Below are 24,942 nucleotides of genomic sequence, written 5' to 3'. Positions count from 1 at the left end.
ACAAATGTAAGGTATTTACAGATAGTAAAAAGTTGCCTAATTATGGTTCAATCCACCAAAAATTGTTCCTTCTCACTGTTGCCGTATGCATGCTCAGTTTTGGGGAAAAGCTCCGAACTCAATGGCTCAATGCAAAATGGGCTGAGTTTCCTTAAATTATAAACTTTTTACCGATCAAATTGGAATCTATATGCTTGAATATGTATCTGCCTGTAGATAAGGGGTAGGATTGAATTGGTGTTCTCTTCTAACTACTTCTTTTCAAACAGAAAAGTAGTAGTAAACAATTTATTTTGTTCTTGGTTATGTATACACTTGTTTGTCTTTGTCTTACTGATTTCTTGTTCTCTTGTTTGAAACAAATAAATCAAATCAAGAAAATAATGGATTGATTTGATTTGATATTAGTGTATATAAATTGCATTTGCATTTCTTGTATAGTGCCTTGAGGCAAGATTTACTTGGAATAGGAAAATAAACTAATTTAAATGTTTTTTGTGAGCTTGTAAAACACTTGAGTCTATTTAGGGTAAACAGCTTTTTATCTGATTACTCAAGTTACTTGTTTGCAAAAAAAGGTTGTACTAAAGCATCAGCAGAAAAAAAACACCATTCATTCAAACTGCTTATTCGACTTTTCCTCATTGACCTGAATCTTTACAACACGTATAAGCAACACAGTCTTAATACAGCCACCGTTATTTAGCTTATTTTTTTGTATAGCATGTCCTGACATGGTACAAGGTGCAACGACCATCACCTGCATGAAGTGTTTCATGTTTCATTTTAAAATTTCCCGAGGAGGAAATGGGAATGTTTGTGTTTTGTTTAGTTGGCAAACAAGTGAGGGATTTTTTTGTACTACCTCTGTTTGGAGAATGGCAGCACGTTGCTCTTTGGCAGTGAGAGACTCTTTGAGCACTTCGATATGCTGTTTGCAGTCCGAGTTCTGGTTGTTGAGGGTCTCCAGCTTTGTTTGCAGAGCCAGCAGCTCCGACTCTTTCTTTGACAGCTCCTGCTTCAGTTGGTCAATCTGTTCAACACACAATAAAAATCCTTTTAGCTTTCTGACTGAACCAAGACATCAGCAATGTGACGTTTTTACCAATGACCACGTGTGTGTGTACGTCTGAGAAAAAAACTTCTGGTTGAGCAGTGAGCTATACATTGCAGTTGGACTACTATCTTCATCAACACAGTTTTCTCTCATTAAAAATGCATTTTGGGCTGACTCCCCACCATTTGTCATATATTATACATTGTCCCTATTCATGATTGATGAAAAGAGGTTTAAAAATAGACCAACAAAACTGTGGCTGCTCCGTGACTAGTTCTGTTTTATGGGGTGCTCTTTGTAAACACAATCTGAAACCTCTAAACCAGCACAGTGCTGGTCATTTAACTCCATCATTTTTAAGCTGTATATTTTTGAAAACATTGAAATGGGTCCTTCTATCTAACTAACAAGTTGTCTATAATAGAATTTATTATGCTTCACCTGTTATGTAAATGTGGTTTTAAAACTTGAAAAATAGTAATCACCACCTGGAGGTTGATTGGAGTTATTTTGGTTTGATCAGTGGGTCATATTTAATAAAAGTCAGAAATTTTATAAATGGTTAATAACAAACATGGATTAAAGAAAATAATATAGTGGAAAAATAAAATTTTCAGTTAATACTATACAATTAAATATCAGGATTTGAGCAGTTCTGGGTTGTATGGTGGTCTTGCAGCAAGAAAGTCAAGAATTAAAGTCACAACTTTTTTTTTTGCCAGAAGTTTCCATGTTGTCCTTGTGCATGTATGGGCTCTCTTTGAGTACTCCACCCTCTTCCTACAGTGCAAGAACATGACATAAAGCATGACATAAAAAATTTTAAAAGATAAAGCAAAGCAAAAAACAAAAGGAAAAACAAAAGAAAAACATGACTGGTGGGCTTAGTGGGCTCTTTAAGTTACCTTACAGGTGAGTGTGTTCACATTTGTTTGTCCTGTGTGTTTCTGTGTTGCCCTCTGATGAACTGGCGATCTATCATGGGTGATCCCCATTTCTTGCGCAAAGACTGCTGGAAAATAAGCACTAACAGATGGATTTAAGCAATTTAAGACTAACTTCATAATTGATGAAAAACACCAGAGAAAAATAAGTTCATGCTCAATGATTTCATTATATTAGTACAATGTTTTCTGTTCAGAGGTATGAAGTGCAAGTAGAAAGGAATGTTACTGTAATTATGCGGTAATGAAACGAGGACATGAATTGGCAGGAAGATAAATTGACTTGGAGCAATCATCAATTCCTGCAACTGCTTCTTATATTGCACAACTGATATATAAACACTTGCAAGATTTGACAATACAGTATAGAGTGGCTTCAAAAGTGTACATACCATCTTATAATCTTGTGTCAATACTTTTGAACAAAAAGATAAAAAAGGTCCAGATCAGGATGGTGTCAACATCCTCTTTCACTCCAGGTGTGATTTTCTTTTAGTGAAATGTTGTTGTTGTTTTTTTCTCTGTGTGAAAAATATTTGGAATCATTGCAGAGAAGCTTTCGTTTTCTTCATCATACCATAACACATTTTATCAAAAGTGTTTGGATGTTTTCCTCAAAAGAAATTAATTGTGAACTGAATCAAAACCAACACTTCAACAAAGTGTTAGTTTGAGGCTGCCCACATTTTTTCTGTCATTGTAATTTTTCTATTTCTTACATGTTTCCTCCAAAAGAAAATACTTTTCAACTAAATCATGCAGAACATGTCTTATCTTTAGAAAAAGTTTAGAAAACATGAAAGATTTCTTTGTAAATGTCATAGAAATCTTGCATTGTAACTGGGATGTGTGCAGATTTAAAGATAACCTGTATTAATTTAAGCATGTGTTTTGAAGTTAGGTGACAGTCATAATCAGCTCTTTAAGGGGTTTTCACACCTTTTGTCTGTTTCCTCTTGGATTTGTTGTGATCAGTTATTGATTTAAATTGTGCAAATAAAAAGAACAAAATGATGTGTACAAAAGTTTCCATCATAAAAAGTAAAGAGTTTGTGTTCCTCTCCAAACCTCCAACAATAGATAAGCAAAGTTTGTGAGCAAATGAGGATCATCATCTCAGCTGAAAAAAACTGAGATTAAAGAGCAATCTTGTTTCTGAACCCGCATGCACATGGCCTCTACCTTAGTCTTCATAAACTTGGAGTGGTTCTTGTAGACCTCCATCTGTTTGATTTCCTCCTCTCGATCCTCTGTGTTTAGTAAGCTGTTCGCCTTCAGCATCTGGATCTCATCCTCCAGATCTCGAATGTTGCGCTCCAGAGAGGCAATTTTGGTATCCTGCACACAAACACGCGAAAGAGACACACCTCAAAACCGAGACCAGCATTTCCACTAGCCGAGTACTGCAAAAATAATCAGAACTACAGACAAGAGTCCACGAATAAATGTAAAGACTGAAAGCAACCGCAACGATTTGGACAGACAGAGAGACAGAAGAGAGGTAAAAGGGGGAGATGCAGAGAGATAAAGAGTGAATGGAAGAAGCTCTCTGGTTTGGCTCAGAACAACTGCAGTATCTGTCGGGGAAATCAAAAGCTTTCTACCCAGCTCTTTGCAGCGGCTCAAAGGATTAATCACCATTGGGAAATATTGAGTGCACATCCAGCACAACCTGATCCTTCAGGAACAGAGAGAGGCGTACAAAAATAAAAAGGAAAAAGTAACAAGCTCTAGCTTCCGTTGTGGAGGCTTGCAGATAAATGCAGAATCAAGTCTCTGGACTGCAACTGAGAGACCAGCTTTAGCTTCACGGCTTTTTAAATAAATAATACTATGTCTTTAAGATTAGCCATGGTTCATCTCCCTCTCCAGCAGAGCATAGAGCAACCTTGCTTCTTCCTGCCTTTCTCTCTTTTTTAATGTCGTCCTTCCTTCCTCTTTGTGAACTTGTGAACTTATAGCCATTAGCAGGGTCAGCCACAGCCTGCTGAACAACATGGGTGATGAGTTGCAATGAGAAATTAATGATTGGGAGTTTAATGTCAATGCGTAGAGCGCCGCTCGTGTGCATGCACTTCGCCCAGCTGCTGCATCTCACCTTACAAGAAGAACATCAATGAAGTGACAATTCTGCAACAGACATGAGGCGCCGTACCTTCAGAGAAGAGTGATTTTATCCCACGGACCTGGTCAGTGAATTGTGCTCGTTATCTGTCCCTGCATCTGTACATCCCTCAGTCTCTCCATATCCCTGCATACTGGCCTCTCACTGTCATAAACAACCACACCTGTTTCCATGGCAGCAGCAGGCAGGCTATATACGGTGCACCGTCTCTGGTGAGTGAGGAAGAAGAGAAGGCGGGAGGGAGGGATGGAGATGAGGGGGAAGGAGGGAAGGAGGTAGGGTTATTTGTGCTTCCATCAGCATCAACAGAGAACAGGAGAGAGGAGAGAAGCAGGGTCTTCCTCCACAGCAAAAGGAGAAGGAGGAGGGGGCGGGACTTCCCTCGCCCGGTATGATAATCAACAGGGTACAGAGCGCCCTGAAGTCACATGACCAGGCTGTGGGAGGCTGGGCCGGTGCAGCCAAGCGAGAGGGGCTGTGTCAGCTCGGCGATGATGTCATGATTTATTTTGAGGAAGTGATGTCAGGCCTCTGCAGTGAGGCAGGGGGTGTCTACAGCAGCTCAGTAGCTGGATGTTCCTGATATTCTCCACTGTCACAGTGATATTGAATGCCCTTTTTATTAGCTACATCCTTTTCTCCATCTGTGTTTAGGAGTCTAAAACAGATTAACGAAATAGTATGAACATGAGCTTAAATATAAGATTTGTTGTGGGTAGACTCCTGAAACTCTGATGTTTTCCTATGTTGAATAACATGTTTAGATTCACTCCTATAATTAGTTTAAAAGCTTTACTACAGTGTGTTGAGCTTTTTCATATTTTGTTTTGCTGCAAACAAAAAGTTCCATTTCTTTTTAATAAGATTTTATTTGAATGAAACAATGTGGTACATAACTGTAAAGTGAAAGGAAAGTGATCTATATTTTCAAATTTTAAAAAAAATAAAATTCTAAAGGTGTGGCATACTTCTGCATTCAGCTCTCCTGAGTCAATATTTTCACATCAGTCTTTTGCTGCAATTAAGGCTAAATTTTTTGAGAAATATGACTCTTCCAGCTTTGCAGATCTACAGACTGAAGTATTTGCTCATTCTGGTTTGATAACTCAGGCTATGCCAGGTTGGATGGAATGCACTGGTGAACATGAATTTTCATATCAGGTTCTCATTTTGATAAGGGTCAGGATCTTGTATTCAGCACATTGTGACTGTGTTGAACGTATATTTGTTGTATCTTTATTTTTTGAATAGGTTTCTCTTTGCCACTTTGAAGCTCATCTGCCAAATATGGCTCCTAGATAAGGAGCAGTCAGGTCTCACAACAGCCTGTTGCCAGCTCTCACAGCCAGTCTCATAGCTTTTTTGTTGCTTGTCTTGTCCTTGGGTAAAGAAACACGACACTCTGAGAGTCTGAACTCGAGTGCAGATGGTCCATGTTCAGTTTTTGTTCTGCTTTTGAACAAGATATTTTAATATGTAATTTTCACTTGGATAATCTTATTTTTTCATCACAATCTAAACCATGCCTTGTAGCTCTGCTAGCATGGCCATTGCTTTTCTATGCTATTCCACTTGATTCAAAACTCACTTCACTTCACAGTCTGGGCTTTCTGGGCTTGGATTCATCCATCCATCTATCCATTTTCTGTACACCCTTGTCCCTAGTGGGGTCAGGAGGGCTGCTGGTGTCTATCTCCAGCTAATCGGGCGAGAGGCAGGGTCACCCTGGACAGGTCGCCAGTCTGTCGCAGGGCAACACAGAGACAGACAGGACAAACAACTATGCACACTCACACTCACACATAGGGAGGATTTTGAGAGACCAATTAACCTGACAGTCATGTTTTTGGACTGCAGGAGGAAGCCACAGTCCAAAAACCAGAAGCCAGAGTGCCCGGAGAGAACCCACGCATGCACAGGGATAACATGCAAACTCCATGCAGAAAGACCCCGGGCCAGGAATCGAACCCAGAACCGTCTTGCTGCAAGGCAACAGTGTGCCACTGTGCAGCTTTCACTTGGATTCCTCTGGTAAAATTTCAACTGGGCCAATAAGAGAACTGAAGGAGAAGTTATTATTCATGTCGGTTTTCTGCTCCATTTTAGTCTGCCTGTAGTTTTGGTAATGGCAGCAGAGGAAGTGAACGAGGACATCCAGTCCACATTGGTCATGCTTCCAAACACTGAATTAACAGCCACCTGGTTCAGCTTAGCACTTCTCTCTTTAAAGTGGAGGATGTTTACAGTGCAGTTAATTTCTGGTAAGCTTCATAGCTTCAGACTGCCACATTAAATACAACACGGACAAGTGTTAGGGACTGGGTAAAATTTTAAACTTTAATAGAGTTCGCACCTCCAGGAAGCAATCATCATTTCTCAATAGCTAAGAACCCAGACCCTCTGTACAAAGCAAAGTGTAAAACAAGAGGATACCAGGTTATAACTTTGTCCGTGTGTCAACTTTTTTGTAGCCTTTGAAAACCTTTCATAACATGAAAGGTTTCACTGTCTAAAGTGTGCTTTAGACAGTGAAACCTTCTAAAGCACACTTTAGAAGGTTTCGCAGCATGACATTAAATTGAACTAATTTATACTTTCTTTCATCAATAACCTTTGTTTTGCCACTGTTTTATGAAGGCAATACTCATTAAGAGAACAACTAAAATTTTCCCAATTTGGTAATTTTTTTCTAAATAGGCAAAAGTTCTTGTTCTTCATCATCATATTTGGTCTTTAATGTCCTTTACAAACCCTCTACTATTACAAAACAGCTGTACTTGGTGGACTCCATTCATGAAGTGGGCTACTTCTGCAGGCAATTGGTAGTTAACTGTTATTAGTAAAAACTTTTGAAAATCATTTGTCCTTCTTGCTTTACTTCACAAATTACCTTGTGTTGATCTGTCCCAATAAAATACTTTTTTCTGACTGTAAGCTTACAAAAAGTGAAATAGTTCACCAGATATTACTAGGTTTGCAAGCTCTTTAATTCTAGTGATTCACCGAGTCCTTCTAGAGCAACATTACTTCCAAACTGCTCATTCCTGAGCTTTAATTTCAGATATGCATGATCAGAAAACGCACTAAAGAAGCTCTATGCATCCTCCAAAAAAAATCTTGATGGAAAATTTTATATAAACCTCCAGAGCTCTTGCAGAATCAAAGTCTGCTCAGTGTTTGCAGTCAGCGATGTGAGGAGTTGACTGTAAAAGAATCACATTGGCTGTCACACACCTTTTCTTGTTTCAGTTTGACGCAAACCTCTTCAACAAACCAAACAAGATGAAATGTTGACTCTCGTTCAAGTTAGCACAAAAGCCCTGAAAGCTGATACAGCACCGTTCCATGTGTGAGAATGAGAGAGAGAGAGATGTCATGCCAGGCTGGTGATTGACTCAGCTGCAGCAAATTGCAGTGACAACAATAGATTCAGCAGAACATACATCAGCCTCTGTGGGAAACGCAATGAAAGGCTTGAGAATGGGAGCATATGAACACACAAGATTTGCTTTCACACAAATGCGGAGCTGCTGTGTGTAGTCAAGTTCTTACTTTCATCTCTATGATGGTCTGCAAGGCCTTGGTTTTGCTTGGATCCTGATGAAGCTGATTTCTTCTGTGCAGTTCCTTTGGAAAACAAAAATAATTTCTAACTTTTTCTACACAAGAGCAAAGGATAAATAAAAATACAATGCAAACCATATGAGTCTGTTCTGTTCACGTTGCCACATTTACAAAAGTGCTCCACAGTTTTTGTACATATTACATCATCAGCGTATCACAAGGAGCAGACAGGAGAGCACTGAATTTATGATGCTGAGCACTGCCATCTAGTGACAAAGACACATACTAAATTTCAAATACTGTTTGTTACATTGTACCTCTCGCAGATGGATGTTTTCCTTCTCCTTCTGATCCAGAATTACTTCCAGGTGTCCGAGTTGGGCCTCGGCCTCAGCAATGCGCCTGGCTCTTTCCTGCTCTTCCTCTTCGGTCACCCTGCCCGGCCCAGGAGGCAGCCCTTTACTCTGCAGCATCTCCAGCAGCTTCTTAATGGACTCGTCCCTGGCACCGAGTGTTTGTTTCTGGGTCTCTATTCTTAGCTCCATCTCCTCCAGGGTTTTTCTAAGCAGGAAGAGCTCCTTGGCCTGCCTGTCGTGCTCGGCTTGCAGCCGGCGGAAGTTCTCCTCTGTCAGCTCGATGGTGGTGAAATGCTCCGAGCCAGATCGGTTTCCACTCTCCTGCTGAAGCAGGTGGTTGAGGTCTCGCTGTGTGCGTAGCTCATCCTGCAGAGCCTGGATGGTCATTTGGAGATGCTGCAGGAGACGTGGACAGACATGGACGTGTACACACACACAAAGACCCGACGTGTTTAGGAATAAAACAGAATCCAATTTCATTTGTTTTAATCAAAACTAACATCAATGACGAAATGTATAATACTGGGAAGGTCTAACCTATGACACACTAGCACTTACATTACAGCATCTTCAAAAACTAATTCCAGAGAATAAGCACTGTTTGACACAACAATTAAGCATTTCTTTGAATGCCAGGAAGGGGGAGAATTTCTTGCTTTACCATTAGACACTAAGGGACAGAAATGATGTGATTCTAACCTCTAAAAGCAGGTCTCAGTTCTCAGTTCAAAACATTCTGCTAGACATGTCTGTCTAGTCTGGATATGGAAGGACTAAAAACTAAATATAAACTCCCATAAGTTACAACGTCTTGAAAATGTCTTGAATGTTAATTTTAGTGAAAATGTCTCTTCAGGACTAAAGATAACAAAAATACCTAAACACAGGTGACAAAATAAAGAAAGGAATGAATATAATAAGAGCAAATGCAGGACTAAAATTTATCCATTAAGTTTCAGTCATGATTTTAGTTGGAGCTGCTGTTTTGATATGAACTGCATTCCACCTTCAGATCTTCTGTTTGAGGAAACTCCAAAGGTTCTCAATAGGGTTGAGGTCAGAGGAGGATGGTGACCACACCATGAGTTTCTCCCCTTTCATGCCGATAGCAGCCAATGACACAGTGGTATTCCTTGCAGCATGAGATGGTGCATTGTCATGCATGAAGGTGATTTTGCTACTGAAGGTGCAGCTCTTCTTTTTGAACTATGAAAGAAAGTGATCAGTCAGAAAGTCCATATACTTTGCTGAGGTCATTTTCACACCTTCGGGGACTCTGAAGGGGCCGACCAATGATTCTCTCCCCATGATTTCGGCCCAAAGCATGACTCCACCATCTCCTTGCTGACGTCACAGCCGTGTTGGGATGTGGTGGCCATCCACCACCAATCCACTACTGCGTCCATCTGGACCATCCAGGGTTGCACAGCAGTCATCAGTGAGCAAGTCTGAATTAATCTTCATGTACGGCTGGGCCCACTGCGGCCGCTTCTGCTTGTGAGCTCTGGTTAGGGGCGGGCGAATAGTTCATGCACCGCAAACCTCTGGATGATCCTCCAGCTTGAGGTTCCAGAGGCATCAGCAGCTTCAAATAACTGTTTGCTGCTTTGTAAGGGCATTTTAACAGCTGCTCTCTTAATCCGATGAATTTGTCTAACAGAAACCTTCCTCATTATGCTATTATCTGTACAAACCCGTCTTTGTTCTGAATCAGGCACAAATCTCTTCACAGTACAATAACGCTTCCGTTTTTGTTAAATATCTAATGTTTTCATACCTTGTCATAAAGCACTACACTATCTGATGATTTTCGTCAGCAGAGATCCTTTCTCTTTCCCATATTGCTTGAAACCTGTGGCCTGATTAATAATGTGGAACATCCTTCTTAAGTAGATTTCCTTTAATTGAGCTCATTAGACAAACTAATCAACCCAATATAGTGATTCAAAGAGCCCTGACACACAATATCATCTATAAATTTAATAGCACAACAACAAATTTTAGCTTTATGACACTCAAATCCAATTCATAATAATTTGGAACACGGTGTAATTAATGGTTAATATATTAACTAGATTAAACTCAGCACCAGTTCCCCTAAGAGTGAGATTTGAAAAATATGTTTTATATTGTCCTGTAGCCACTGTCTGAAAAATCAAAACACGTTCTTAATTCAGAAGATGTTCATTTGTTTTTTCTATTTGGAAATAGGGCTGGACAATAAATCAATAACAATATATATTGTGGTAGACACATGATTCATATCAATAGATAATATCTCGGAGAGAATATTCAATAATTTCTAATAACTCCAATCCAGAACCACACGGCATTCTGGGGGATGTAGGTAGAGGAAGAGATTAGTCGCTCAACCTCTCACGGTCTGCTAACCAAGATTGGTGGCATCAACTAATTCACTCACTATTCGGTTACCTAGCAACTCACTCACTCTTTGGTTACCTAGCAACTACCTGTTGAGTAACTTAGCAGCAGTTTAAGGTTTTGCCACCATGCCTCATACGTGCTTAAAAATAAACAACGGTGTGGAGTGAAAGGATCAAATGAGGACAACAAATCGAGGGGATATCGTGGATAAAAGAGGAAATGTCACACCACCAGTTTGGTAATACTTCAGATATCTAAAACAAAAAACTAATTGATATTTATCAATATCACCTGATGTGAAACATATATCATGATACAATTTTCAGCCATGTCGTCCAGCCCTATTTTGATGGGTGGAAAATGTCACCAGTGACTTTGTTACAACATTTATTTCCTTATGTGGATTTGTACTCTACCAAACTAATGTTATAGGATTGACATTGTAACTTTGACACTTCATGTTGTTACCATTTTCATGACATTTTTCACCCATGTGTATAATATTGTCTGTAAGGATATTTGTACCATGTTTCTGACAAAAGGTTTAGTTTTGCTAGAAGTATAACTTTCCTCCAACAAATAAGTAGAGAAACAAAGATCCATCCATGTACTGAAAATGGTCCAGTTAGGTCCTTAGAGAACAGAAACAGCTTTTTCTCCTGAAATCATTCACCTTACAAATGCATGGTTTGAATTCTTGCAGTGGCATGGGGCAATAACATGACTTTCTGTTTTCCAGGTCTTTGTGTTGAAACATCAGGATTCAAGGGGCAAGGAGGACAGCAGAACTGAGGGAATGAGGGGATATCATTCAGTTCTTCACGGAGGTTAAAGGGTTAGGAGAAAAAGGGATTATCAGGTATCTGGAAAAAAATACACGGCACACGAAAGGTGACTCTATGTTGTGCACACGACACGGTGCAAACATAGGGACAAACCTTGGTTCTCCTGGCATCCAGCAGCTGCAGAGCATGAACAGAATGAACAGAAAAACAGATGTGTGGTGAAAACAGAGCGTCAGAGCTTGATGCAATAGAAACGGATGATCAACATAAAGCAGAAAAGTCTTAAATGAGAGCTGTTGGTTTATCACTCATGCAGTCAGTAAAGCAAATTTACAACAAAACGTTTTGATAGCAAACTTTTTATCTTGTTATAAGAAAAAGGACAGAATATTATGCTTTTTTAAACTATTAGCCCAATTAGTTTCAAGAAAGCCAGATTAAAGGATGTGCATAGTTTTAATAGAGCTGAACATATAATTTTTTTTCTTCATAACAAGTAAAAATATCTGCCAGAAAATAGATTTTTCATTTACAAACCAAATTTTACTCAGACTGGATTACCTTTCTGGAAAGACATTTTAAAAATGGGTTGAAGTGGGTTTAGCATTTTTTCCAATAAACTGTTAAAATATATTTACTAATGATAAAATTTGTAATGAGAAGCATTAATAGTCAAGTTAAAAGTAAAAGGAACAACTGAGAACTTCTTTTTTTTTTTGCTGTACGATTCTAAAATCTAGCAAATACATTAATAGAAAATTAACATGGTCTATTCACATTTGCTCTACAGATTTACGGTATGCAAAAGGGTCCTATAAGTCCTACAGGGTCCTATAAGTATACAACCAACAGGAAAATTAGCAGGAGAAAAATAAAGACTAGTAAAATTCTGACCTAAAGACACATTTCCCAAGTGTTTGTTTAACCACCAGGGGACAGTGTTTGCATTTCCAGTAAAAGCTGCTGAATTTTTTGCTGACTGCTGCCATGACAGGTTGTTTCAGTCAAACACCCTCTCTCTGAGTCATTGGCCTTTGGTAGAGCAACAGAAATAATGCAGTATGAAGATGCTAAAGTATAATTTTAACATTGAGCATATTCTGCTCTTACTCTCATCTTAGAGTAATACATGAGAGTGGAAAGGAAGGATTCCTGGACAAAAACCTTAAAGTAAAAAAAACCATATACATATATATATATATATATATATATATATATATATACATAATTCCAAAATTTACAGAAAATATTTTGCAGGTGCATAAAAATACAAGAATATACGGGGTTTTTTACGGCAAACAAATGATGCTACTGTAGTTAGATTTGGAGTAAAGCGTGCCCACACTGAGAAGAAACCCCAAATGTTTTCATCTTTTTTCAGAACTATCCTTCTCATTTCTGATCGTTCCTCCTCACCAATCAATAAACGTCTGCCTTGGAAACCAAAATGCAGAAAACAATCCAGTGACTGCATCTGCATAATTGAACTGTGACTTAAAATCGGTATACAGCCTTCTGTCCGGTTTCTCCACGTCAGCCACAGCTGAGGTGTAGCTGTTTGGGTGAACTTGTCAAGACTCAGGTTATACTGGTGCTGTGGTCACGAGGGTTTTTCTTTCTGTTAGTGAACACCTTGACGGTGAGATCCCAGAGAGTTTCCCAGCACTAAACAAAGACGCTGAGCTGCTGTGCCTCCTTATCGTACTGACACCTGGGCCAGCAGGGGGTAACTGGCTGTCATAAATCTTGTGATGCAGAAACAGAGAATCCTTTTGAGGACAACATCACACACTGACTTAGGTTCTGGCTTCTGCCATATAAATGCCTTAACAAAGCGTTGTGGTAATTTAGCAGAGGGGTTACTCTGTCTGACTTGTAGGGGGCAGTTTTACCTTTGCCAGTGTTGAGCTTCTGAGTTCCCCCAAGTCAATTGCCACTGAAGATTGAAGAGGGAAAATAAAACTAAGTTAAAAACAAAAAGAATGAATGGGCACTGAAATATTGAAATTATAAATTGAGCACCAGGGCAGCATTTGACACCAGTTTTGGTGGCTTTGGTGTTTCTCATACCATCTTTACAGTGTAACATGGTGGTGGTTGCATAATACTGTGGGATGCTTTAATTAATAGTTGCCTTTACAGCGTTTATGACAAGATAGATGGGGCTAAAAGAAAGTAAATAAAAAAAACAACAACAACAGTGAAAATAGGTAAAAGTGCGAATACTGAAGCACCAAAAGCCAGAGGTCCACCGTACAGCCAGAAAGACAGTGGATTATTTTAGATCAAAGCATCAAAAATAATCCATTAGAATGATCTAGTCAAAGCCCATACCTAAATGAAATTAGAATATGTGACAAGACTTGATAATTGATGCTCACAGGCACTCTCCATTCTAAGTTTGAACTATTTAGCAAATAAAAAGCTGGTAAAGATATCCTCAAAGACTTGCAGATGTAATGCAATGAGACATCTTTCTACAAAGTATTGATTCAGGGAGGCTGAAAATAAATATGCAGCACAATCTTTGTATTCGTAGTTGTAAAAGAAAATAAACCATGTCTTACTATCTTTCTAATTAATACTGATGTGCTTCTTTCTTGTTGGTTTACCACAATAACTTACTCAATTCAGTAAATTATATTCCAGTTTGTGAAAAACTGGAATATAATGTGAAAAAATGTGACAAAAGCTTGAGAGAAATTAACTTTTGGATTGCACTATACGGTGAGCAGCATTTCATGGCATTAATGCTGCCTAATTTCAAAATCTCGTCAGGTTTTTAAAAAAAATTCTTTTCTTATCTTATTTTGCATTCATCATAATTTTAGCCATTTCTGCTTTTATTCACAGATAAACGATATTCACTAAAATTAAAGAAAAAGTGTAATTTTCTTTAACAAATATAAACTGTTAGATGTCACAGAACATCCCATCTACTTACTTCAGCCATAATTTAAATGCTTCACACAAACAGGCCATTGATACAAACATGCCTAATAAAAGGCTGGCTCCCACACTGTGTGCCTTAAAATATTATTTTGGCCCCTTAAGCAATTAGAAGATGACCCCTGCTCCAGAATGAACCATCTGGTGACACAGGAACCAGCTGCTCTGCATGTAATGCTCTATATACATGGGAGGTTGTGTTTTTGTCAGAGTAAATGAGCAACTCCAAAGCTCTTGAGCTGCAGCAGCCTACTGTTCACACCGTTCCTAATCTCTGTGTAGTGTGTCGTGATAGCTGACAATACACAATTACACCCACATCACACAAGCAAATGCTGCATTTCATCACCTCCCCTCAGTTAGCACAAAGTTACAAGAGGGGTGCCTGCAGAAATCTGACAGTCTGAGACGTTAAAAAAAATGCCACACTGTGCACAGAAATAAACCATCTTTAAAGACGTCTTTTATATTTTTTGTCTTAAACAAATCTTATTAAAATGCTTGAACTTGAGGAAGCTGTTTATTGTGTAATTAAGCAGCTTTAGCAGCACTTGATAGGCGTTACTTTGTAGGTTAGCATGAGGCCAGATGGTTCGTGCAACCGCTTGGCAGTCACAAGAGCCATACTGGAACCAGTTTGTATTCGATACCACCCACACACTTTGCTAGGGTTCTGCTTGTCATGAAAGACCACACCAAGAGAAGACTGTCATAATGTGAAACAATCAATAAAGAACTCTGTGATTCTACACAAGTATTGATCCTGATACAACTCCCTGTGTCCTCCCATACAGTGTCTCGACTAGTGGCATCTCCAAAACTCTGGGTCCACAGTCCCATTATAGGCGGCTGCTCAAGTGGCAACATGTAGACACTGGCTGATGAAACTAGGTTCTGCATGACCACAGGTAACCACTGTGAGTGCTGGTGGCACAAAACATATCAATAGTGCTACTTTTATTTCCTTAAGTTGTGGGTACAGATAAACTATGACTTCAGGTTTTTTCTAGTGGCCAGGTTTCCTTTGCATGATCTTAACCATCTCTGTTGTTTCCCCAACACATGTGTAGATGTGTCCCCGTCTTTGATTGTGGCAACCTGCACGGGGGCTTTTTTGGGGCGAGATCATCAACTCAACAATTTTGGTACTCTTGGCAGCCAGATATTTGAAGTGCTTGACTAACAGTTGTCCTGTCAACAGATTCACAACCTTGATCTCTTCAGTTTGTCCTGAATTACCATGGGCCTCTTACTGTTTGTCTGATTAATGACCCTCTTGCCTACTTGTCAGGAATTATAAACTGCCATGTTTTGGAAGAATTATACCTGTGCCTTATCCATTTTTTGTTTGTTTTTTCTTGCATGTTCACTAGATGCAAATGATATTATTTGGGGATAAAACAGTAAGAAATGAATGGAAATAAATGCAAGACCCTTTTCAGGTTATTAGTTGCAAGACACCATATATTGTTTTTCTTCTGCTTCACCATTATTCACAATTTAGTTTTTATCTATTGCATACAATCTCAATAAAGTACATGAAGGTTTCAACTGTTACATTACAAATGTGAACTATTTTTGTTCTAAGGGCTGTAAGAGACACCAAAAGCTTAGAGTTGTTACATGACAAAGCGTCATCATGTGACTGCTGTAGCTTAGAAGTTAAGTTAAGTCAACTACCTGCACTGATATGCAGTACCTGGTTGGCACAGCTGAATTGTAAAACATGCATGTAAACAAATAATTGTGAGTTCACCTCTCACACATGAGCGGTGCACTGCTCTATTTGATTACAGGGCTACACCAGGGGAATTACCTCTAATTAAATTTTCACTCGTCACACACCATGTGTTATATAACACTCAAATGGACACAAGCGTAAATGCTTATTCGTGTTGATGATGTTACGTTATGTCTATAAATCTAGAATTTGGGTGGATACAGAATGATTTACTTTAAGTCTTGCATGCATGTGCAGAAGGCGCAAAGCGGGATCTATTTTTGTGAGAACCGTTGATCAGGGCTGACTGGGCAGCTGAGCAGCAGTGGTCATGACTCAGTCAGATATGGTATGCTCTAGCTCACACACTCGCCTCCAGCAGCTCTCATGCAGCTTCGGCATGACAACAAAAATTCTGCTCAATTCAATGAAAACAAAACCAGTTGCTCTTCACAATGAAAATCTACCACACAAAACGGTCTCACGCTAATCATCACTGCTAGTCATTACCTTCACTGTTTCTGATTGAGGCTCTGCAGGCTGTGGGTGGTATTTAAACAGAAAAAAACGTCCATGCTTCAGAAAGTGAATGTTATTTCAGGAGATTTTGCAAACAGAAGCCCATACACCCTGATTCTGATTATCTCATGATAAATGATGCATGGTATTTGCTGAAACTAACTGGGGCCTAAGGCACCTAATGCAATTGTAAAAAGTGGTTCTAGAAGACAGATGCAATGACTGGCTTGAAATTTTTCCATTATTAATGAGGCAATTTGCTCCTCAGTCAGCCTCTCAGTAAGCCCAGTGGGTGTGACCAAACCATCCCACCGTAAATATACACTTATGTAAGCACGCGTCGGAGCCCAGAAATCAAGTTAGAATAGACCAATTATAGAAACAAGGCACATCTGCCTTTTATTAGCTGCCACACTACATTAATGAATCCTATCAGGAGGAATATAAATATCACTTGACATAAGGGGAGAGCAACACTGAGTCCTCTCTTTGATTCAAGGATGATGCCATGGAAACCCGTCAGTGAACAGCTTTCGTAATCTGCAGGACACATTCAGCTCCTAAACTCTATGAGTTCCAACTAAAAATATCACAATGAGGATTTAACAATGCTTTATAAAGAAATGTGAAAAGTTTCTTTATAACTTGCATTGGTTCTGTCGGTGACACAGCTGATTCAGCTTTAACACAGACTCAGATTTTTGCAAATCATAATGATGTAAAATACTTCTGGTCTTGCATAATTGACTGGTAGTTGGTCTAAAGTGCCTTGCAAAAGTATTCATACCTTTGAAAAGCTTTTTTGAGACTAACACAAAGCAGCACAAATTTGGAATGAGGAGGAAGAATTATATAAATAAAGAAAATCTCCATGCGTTTATAATTCAACAATTTTACTGCATTTTCATATATAGATATGGGTGGATTGATACTGAGATTATATTGATTAAAAATGCGCATCACACATTTCATATATTCATCTATATAAGACGTTGAATTATTTTTCTTTCACTTCACAATTATCCATAGCTTTGTGTTGTTGCATCACATAAAATATCCTCAAAATCCACAAAAGGTACAAAAATACTATTACGGTAGGTTAATGAAATATTGAAATGTTCAAAGGGTATGAACACTTTAGCAATGTGCAGAGACAAAACCCCATCTTTTATCAGAAGATCAACAAGTCCTGTGTGGAAAAACCCACTGATGGTATTACACAAGGACCTTTCAGGGTAGAGTAATGACTAATCGTGTCTCTTCAGTGTACGAAAACAGAGCTGGAGCAGAAACAAAGCCCTGCACAAAGAGCGAGCCAAACTCAGCCTCTAAACTGCTCAAAGCATTGCTTAGAATGCTGCATCATGAACTCAGCCTTTTCTTTCTGAAAATGCATTTATACTGAAAATCTCAATCTGTATTCACAATTTACACAATATCAGAGTGTCATACATTTCCACTTGCAGCTGACAGAACCCACTAACCCACTGGCTATGCTATCCAACTGCTAGCCAACTACTAATAATCCTGCAGGTGAGGTCTGACATTAAAGAAAGTGATCCAGCTATTTTTTTATGCCAAGATAATCACTTAAAATATACAGAAAGATGATCAATCTTTTGTAGAAACAACTATATGAACCAAAGTAAACACTGTGAGATGATACAGGTCAGAGCATATGAAGAGAAGGCAAAGGAAGACAGACGGGGAGTGTTTAAGTGTCCTTGACATTTGTCTCTGGGCCCTGTGCCTACTCCTGTCAGTAAGTGATTTAACTGGGCCATGACTACACCCCCACACTGAGGTAAGCAGAAAAAAAACCTTTTGACATCTCTTCCCCTGGGGCCAATCTGCTGAACCTGTGAAAATAAACCAAAATTAAGCGATATCGGGACCAGACTGCATTCAATACACCTGTCGGCAGTGTCATCATACTTTTCACTGAGCCACAAATAACTGAACTTTCAGATTTCTGCTCTACTCCTTTTTAGTTGAAGTGCCTGCATTTTCTGTGGTCTTATAGATTTTTCACTGGATGAAGAGATATTTATGTCAATAAAAGAACATCTTTCCAGAAAGGTTTTACAAATCTGTAAAGAACAGAATTGACTGCTTTAATTTTCTACAGTATATATAAGAGAGGATGGCTGTGATTATTTGCAAAAGACAGCATGGTGAAAGCAGAGATCAAAGCAGAGCAAAATGGGCAGACAAATAGGCAGCGAGTGAAATTCACTGCAGCAATAAGTGGATTATGACAGCTCAGAGAGGAGTGGTCTCACCTGATTCTCCTCATGAGTGACTCTCATCTGCTCTTTCAGAATGGACGTTCGAGCAGCCTCCTCTTTCCTCATGATCCTCTCCTTCTTCAGCTCTGGGCTCCAGAAGCTCTTGATGCTGTTGGTGGAAGATCCCAACTTACTCTCCTTCAGGTCAAGCTCTCGCCGCAGAATCTCATTCTCCCTCTGCATCTCCCTGAGCTGGGCCTGCATCTCCAGCAGCTCGCCACCACTGCCCCGCACGGCCTGCCTGAGCAGAGCCGAGGGCACCCCCTGGTGGTGGTGGGCGTGCAGCATGGAGAGAGAGCCCAGGTCACTGTAAGACAGAAGGTCAGCATGAGGCAGCCCCACTGAAGCAATATTGGGGCTGCTGCCCATGGCTGTGACGCGACCCCCGTACATGGCCCGGCTGGTGGCGCGACCCAGAGTCATGGTTCCCTTTGGGTAGGTGGCAGTGGAGCCCACGCCCTCGTGGTCACTCAGGTACATGGGCCCTGAAGTAGCATAGGCAGCGTTGAGTGATTGAATGTTCTCCATGGAGAGGGTCTTGCCCCCTGCACTACCCCCGCTCCCACTGTGTGCCCTTCGATGGCCCAGTCTGGGGGACCTCGGAAGGCGCGGGGACCGTACAGGGCTGCTCTCTACATGACCTACAGCTCTGGCACTGCCGTACATGTCCCGTGATTCAGAGGAGTAGCCACCAGAGGGTCCTTTAACAGGGGCGTGCTCAAATGAGACTGCTCTGACTTTTTTCAACCAAACATGGATGACTTATTTCATGTCTGAATGGGTGGGTTAGGTCACATCAATGTCAGATCTGAGGAAACAGGGGAGAAGCATTTGTCAGACATATAGCATTTCAGAAAAAAAAAAAAAACAGTACATTCCAGTCAAAAATCTAAGCTCTAGACGGAAAAGGAAATTTTATATTAGCTCTAAGATTTGTATTAGTCAGCGTAGGTGACAAGCTGTCCCAATTTACGAGGCTCTATTTTCAAATGGCCTGCAGGAATTTCACAACATCATCCCAGATGTCTCACAGGCTAACATTTATCTATAGTAGATCTCAGTACTGATTAAAATATAACCTTACAGTCTCACATTTCTCTGACCTGAATCATGATAGGCATCATTTCATCAGAGTAAACAAACATAACCATAGAGAGCATTTTAGATGTTGAGGAACATGTTCTACAAAACATCAGTACATTTTTAATCACTTAGAATCCATCTGATTATTAATTATTTTGTTTTCAAGCACAGATTTAGTACAACCATGCCGTACATTACAGATCCAATTAGAAGTTTAGTGTGTGATATCAAGCTCATCATCATCTCCTGAGAAGTGTTGTTTCTTAAGGCACTTTGTTAATTAGCTATCATATAAATGATCAAGCAAATTTATTAGCACCCCCGGTAAAGACGTGGAGAAAGCTTTAAAACAATTCAGCTTTTGTTGCAGTAGCATAATCTAAAAAACTGGGAGATGAGTGGAAACTTTTTAATAAGTCACTCATAACTTAATTTTTTCCTTGGTTATAAATATGACACAGTTCCTATTAGCCAACCCTCAAAATTGCAAAGATAATCGAACATGCAATTAAAGAAAGGCAGATTGTTGTTGATCTTTAAGGAAATGGCTACAAAGAAACAAATTCTTGTCTAAAAATTTATTGCATGTATAATCCAGGCAATAATATAAAACTTTAACAGTGTGATTAAATCTTATTGCTATCATGCACAGTCAGAATGGAAGCAAGGATGATGAAGTCTAAAATGAATAGTAAAAATAAAATAGTGTATTTCCCCCACTGAGAGAATGTGTTCAAACTAAAGTTTCAGTATGAGATTATGCCACTGTAATAAACACATTTATTTTAAGCCTTTAAATAGTCCCCAGAGGTGCTGGTGCTCTGTGTGTGTGTGTCTGCACATAGAAATACAAGAAAGAAAAGTAGGGAAGAAAGACCAATAATTCTGACAAATAAAGACATACTGGACAAGAAATAAAGCAACATTTCTGCAGCACTGTCTTGCCTCATAAGCTAACTGATAAATATTTACTGACAGAGTGCAGCTCGTCACAGTATGACTGTAAGAACTAGACCCAACATGTCTTTTATCTGAGACTTATACTAGAAAGAAAAATATCAGAAACCACCACATATGTCACGCAGACATTCTTTTAATGATAAAGGCCTATTCATCTTGTTATGTTCAAAAGATTAATAAAATGGCAAAAATGTACAAGTTTTAAAATAAAGCTCTTCCTCCTGAGTAACAAGAAAAATAATATGATACAGGAGACTTAATTTTTAATCATGTAATAATAGCTGGGCTATTTAATGCTGTCCTTTGGCTTTAATACATTTCTAGATTCATCACGGGCTGCGATTTATTTAATCTGAAGGCATCATTATTTTACTGTGGTCGATATTTTTAGGGTAAAAACTGAATGCCATTAAACACAAATGTCAAGACAAAGACACTAACCAGGGTTTTTAATTTCCCCAGCTGTCAAAGAATGAAAGATACCGATATGTCTAAGCGGTTGAAAAAGGTGGTTAATCATACACGTGTAGACTTTTTCATCTTTCTCTCCTCCTGGTGACACTTCTCAGATTCGGTTGCCATGGTGTTTCTGTCTGGGCTAGCGCAGACAAATCACCTGTCGTCATCACATGAAGGTGGAAGAAATCTTCAAAATATCAATCAAAGAAACTGTGGCTGAATACAGCAATAGTGGTGAGGGGAAGGTTTGTTTTTTTTCTGCTTTTTAAGTAATTCCTGTATATCTTTAATTTAAAGGACAGATGAAGAGATTATTCATAAAAAGAGGAATCCATGTGTCAACAGGTTCCTCCGATAAACAAAAGTCACTACAATTTCCCATGACAGGTGCTTTACATGAAATTCATAAAGTCATTCCCATCTGTAAGATAAAGTTATGCGAGCGTAGATGTAGAAATGCTAAATATAAGTCAGTTGAACAACAAATTTTAATTTGCAATGAGAAAATTTTCTGATTTTTATGTTCAGAAAATTTGCATCAGAGATGCATCAGAAAAGGCCCACAGACTGGAATTTACATTGATCTGTACTCGTCTGTGATCGGTTTGTGAAAAATCTGATAATTTCTCCACTAAATGCATCAAAATTAAGAACTATTGGTATTTTAATACAAAAAATATTCTCCAATGCGTTTATTTATTTATTTATTTTTTTATCATGTAAAGGCTGGCAATATTTGCTTTGATGCAAGGGGATAATATTCCCTTCCTGTTAGATTCATAATTACTAGAATTTACAAAGAATTTGCAGAACATTTCTTTTTGTTCTCCTTTAAAATATATATCACAAACAGTAGACCAGAGTTCAAAAATGCAGCCAGATCAGATCAGTGACGTCTGGTGGGTAAATATATCAGTGGGAAAAACAGGATATACAGTAGCAGGGGTTCAGACAAAACGGCATCCAGCATAAGTTCCAGCCAGCTTGCTGCACACTTCTGAGGAAGATGAACACGTGTTTGCTTCTTTGATCCACTGGTAGTGTAGATAAATCAGTTCATGTGTTGGGCTGCATCTCCTGTGACGCATCTTTGAGTCAGTGTTTGTCAGCTTTTGTGTACCTCACCACTGATGGGGCATTGATTAAGGGAGTCACTCCGCCATTGTTGTTGTTTTTTTTTTTCTTTTTGCCTTTCAACCGTTCCTTTCCTTATCACAAACAATGTCAATTCCAGACTGCGCAATATATCCAACATTTTTAATGCTGTCTTGGCTATTAGTTACATAAGTGGAACAGGATTTCCAGGAAAACTGTAACTATATGGGGAAATTATGTGAGCAGAGCAGGGCTCCTGAGCTAATAATCTGGGATGTGATGACGACACTTTGACTTATACTCCACTGCATGTCTTTCTCCTATTGATATTAATTTTACACTGCTGTCAGTTTGCCTGAAACATGCAGCAACCTCCACATTTATTGACACTAATTTGATAATTCCTTAAAGTAAATTAATTTAAAGGGTTTATTGTCGATTTCCACAAGAAATCTAGAAAAATGTTGCAGTATGAAAATCGTGGGTTTTGTGAAGTAAACAAAAGACTTCTCTTCAGGGCCTGGCCTATATCTGACTTTAACAAATTAAATATTTAGTCCTAATTCAACCTTATTTCAGTTGAATTGTGTCAGAAGTTTAATTGCACATGTACTCTAACTTTGTGTTGATTTAAAATTCTTTCATTTACTCTACTTTTTTTTTTTGCTATAATGTTATAATTAAGTTATGTTTATAACAGCTGCTTGAACTAAGATTAGATTTTAATTACCGTAATTAATTATTTGTTCCTCTTTCCGTTTTAAAATTTTATTCATCATCCTCCTCACTGTGTTTTGCAACCAGATAAACTTCCTTTCAACTAAATTTCTGATACCTTTTGATTTATGAAATCTGCCTAACTTTAAATGCAATATTTTTCTGTATTCCCCATGAAGGAGTGTGGAACAGAAATGTGCCTCCATGTCAAATCTGCTTATTTCCCCCTACTATTACTTATGAAAATGCACACAAAATTATGATCTACCTCACAGGCGTCAATCTCAAGGCCCGGGGGCCAAATGTGGCCCGCCACAGCTTTTTATGTGGCCCTCTAGACTCTAAATTACATCAATAAGTCCTTCCAGTTTTTCACAAATCTGCAAAATTCACACAAAATCAACAAATTTCCATACTTTTTCCGATTTTACTGCAAATTTTCTTAAAATTGGTCAAAAACATTGAATCCGTAACTGATATGGCAGGTGATAAAGAGTATCATTTAATATCATACATTACCACAAATATTGTAAAAATTCCTTAAAAACATTTCTAAATGTTCACCACAAATCTGTCATTTTGATTGTAAAAAAAACCCTAAAATGATCACAAAATCCCAGAGGAACAGCTATTTATTGATATTTTCACAGTTTCATTGGTTTTATCAATATATTCTGGCACAACCAGCCCTTTAAGAACATTCCGATTTTTGATACGGCCCAAAATGAAAGTGAGTTTGACGCCCCTGATCTACCTAAAAAAAATATATTTAAAAAAATGCTTCAGTTACATTTGTTTAATAGGAATTGCTATGGGTGATGCTTTTGTGAGAAAATATTATTTCTTATGCAGGATTTCTTCCCCACTGAATGAATGAATTCAAATTAAAGCTTATGATTTTTTTTTTTTGTTATTTTTTGGGTGTTTTTTCATAAAATGAATGAGAATCTGTTTCTGCAATAGATTAAACTATTTCAAGGCTTTTTATATATTGTCACTTCAATTGATGTGGAGAGTGCTGTAGTCCACAAGTGGTTTACTTTTGGTTCTTTTCATAAAACAACTTCATGATGATAACCTCTATAGCAACCAAAGCCTCACTTTACAAAGCCAAGATGAAGATAGACTTCCTTTTATGATCCCTTTTCAACTTTAGCGATTAGAATATTGAGGGTTTTTTCAATTGTTCACAGTGTTACACACTCCTATCAATTTCCCACTTAAGAGTAAGGGGATTTTTATATAAATAATCAGCCAATGTGGTTATTACTGCTAACAGAGCAGAGGAGCGGGCATCTATTGTAAAATAATGTTTTAATTCTCTAATTTACAGCTTTGATTTGAAATAGGTAGCAATATTGTGTTTTACTTTGACTTCTCAGCATTTCATTCTGTTGTTTTTCTACTTTACTCCAAGCAATAGAACTGCACAAGGAAATTTAATTATCTTTGCAAGCAGTAACTAGACATTGTGGCTGAATTTGCTGTAAACCTATTTGTCAAATATTTGTCTAATGCAATTTATCATTTTCAAAATCTATCAATATAATAGTATAAAATGCAGAGCTATAAAATGGCTGGTTACCAAATCTACAAATGCTTGTCAAAACACCAGTGAAATAAGTTGGGGATTGAATGATTTGGTTTAGGCGTCCACTTGCTGATAAGACAACAAATATTCGATGACTCTATTAACACGGCTCTGAAAATGTGAAAATATATCAGCTATTGCAATTGAACATATTAAAAACACAGCCAATTCTGAAACAAGGCCTCTGTCAAACTTGTATGGGATGCCCAAAAGTGCTACCCTGGGTTAGGGGCCACATTGACTTTAAAACTTTCTAACAAACCCACAAGACAGTGCTGCCCTGCATAGTGATTTAAATTGTCCTGTAAATTGCTATGAAATACACACAAGACTGCGGCAACCAGG

At 38.6% G+C, this 24,942-nt stretch overlaps 1 protein-coding gene across 7 annotated transcripts in view; it reads right to left on the bottom strand.

Moving 5' to 3' along the window:
• Positions 1-24,942, bottom strand: part of erc2 (ELKS/RAB6-interacting/CAST family member 2) — a 51,560-nt gene that overhangs the window by 25,342 nt on the left and 1,276 nt on the right. For 4 of the 7 annotated variants that reach the window (XM_028002467.1, XM_028002469.1, XM_028002472.1 and 1 more), the window contains exons 2-7: positions 18,687-19,500; positions 11,370-11,393; positions 8,008-8,442; positions 7,679-7,753; positions 3,184-3,339; positions 866-1,033 (exon numbers count right to left, since the gene is read on the bottom strand). In XM_028002467.1, the coding sequence (XP_027858268.1) occupies positions 866-1,033; positions 3,184-3,339; positions 7,679-7,753; positions 8,008-8,442; positions 11,370-11,393; positions 18,687-19,358 (1,530 nt within the window). In that variant the 5' untranslated portion in view covers positions 19,359-19,500. The remainder of the gene's footprint in view (positions 1-865; positions 1,034-3,183; positions 3,340-7,678; positions 7,754-8,007; positions 8,443-11,369; positions 11,394-18,686; positions 19,501-24,942) is intronic. The other 3 variants (XM_028002468.1, XM_028002471.1, XM_028002474.1) reach the window with 2 other exon arrangements.

Source organism: Xiphophorus couchianus, chromosome 20 (genome assembly GCF_001444195.1).
Source record: "Xiphophorus couchianus chromosome 20, X_couchianus-1.0, whole genome shotgun sequence".
Lineage (NCBI taxonomy): Eukaryota > Metazoa > Chordata > Actinopteri > Cyprinodontiformes > Poeciliidae > Xiphophorus > Xiphophorus couchianus.
Note: the sequence above shows the minus strand (reverse complement) of the source record. Positions and strands in the feature narration are given on the sequence as shown.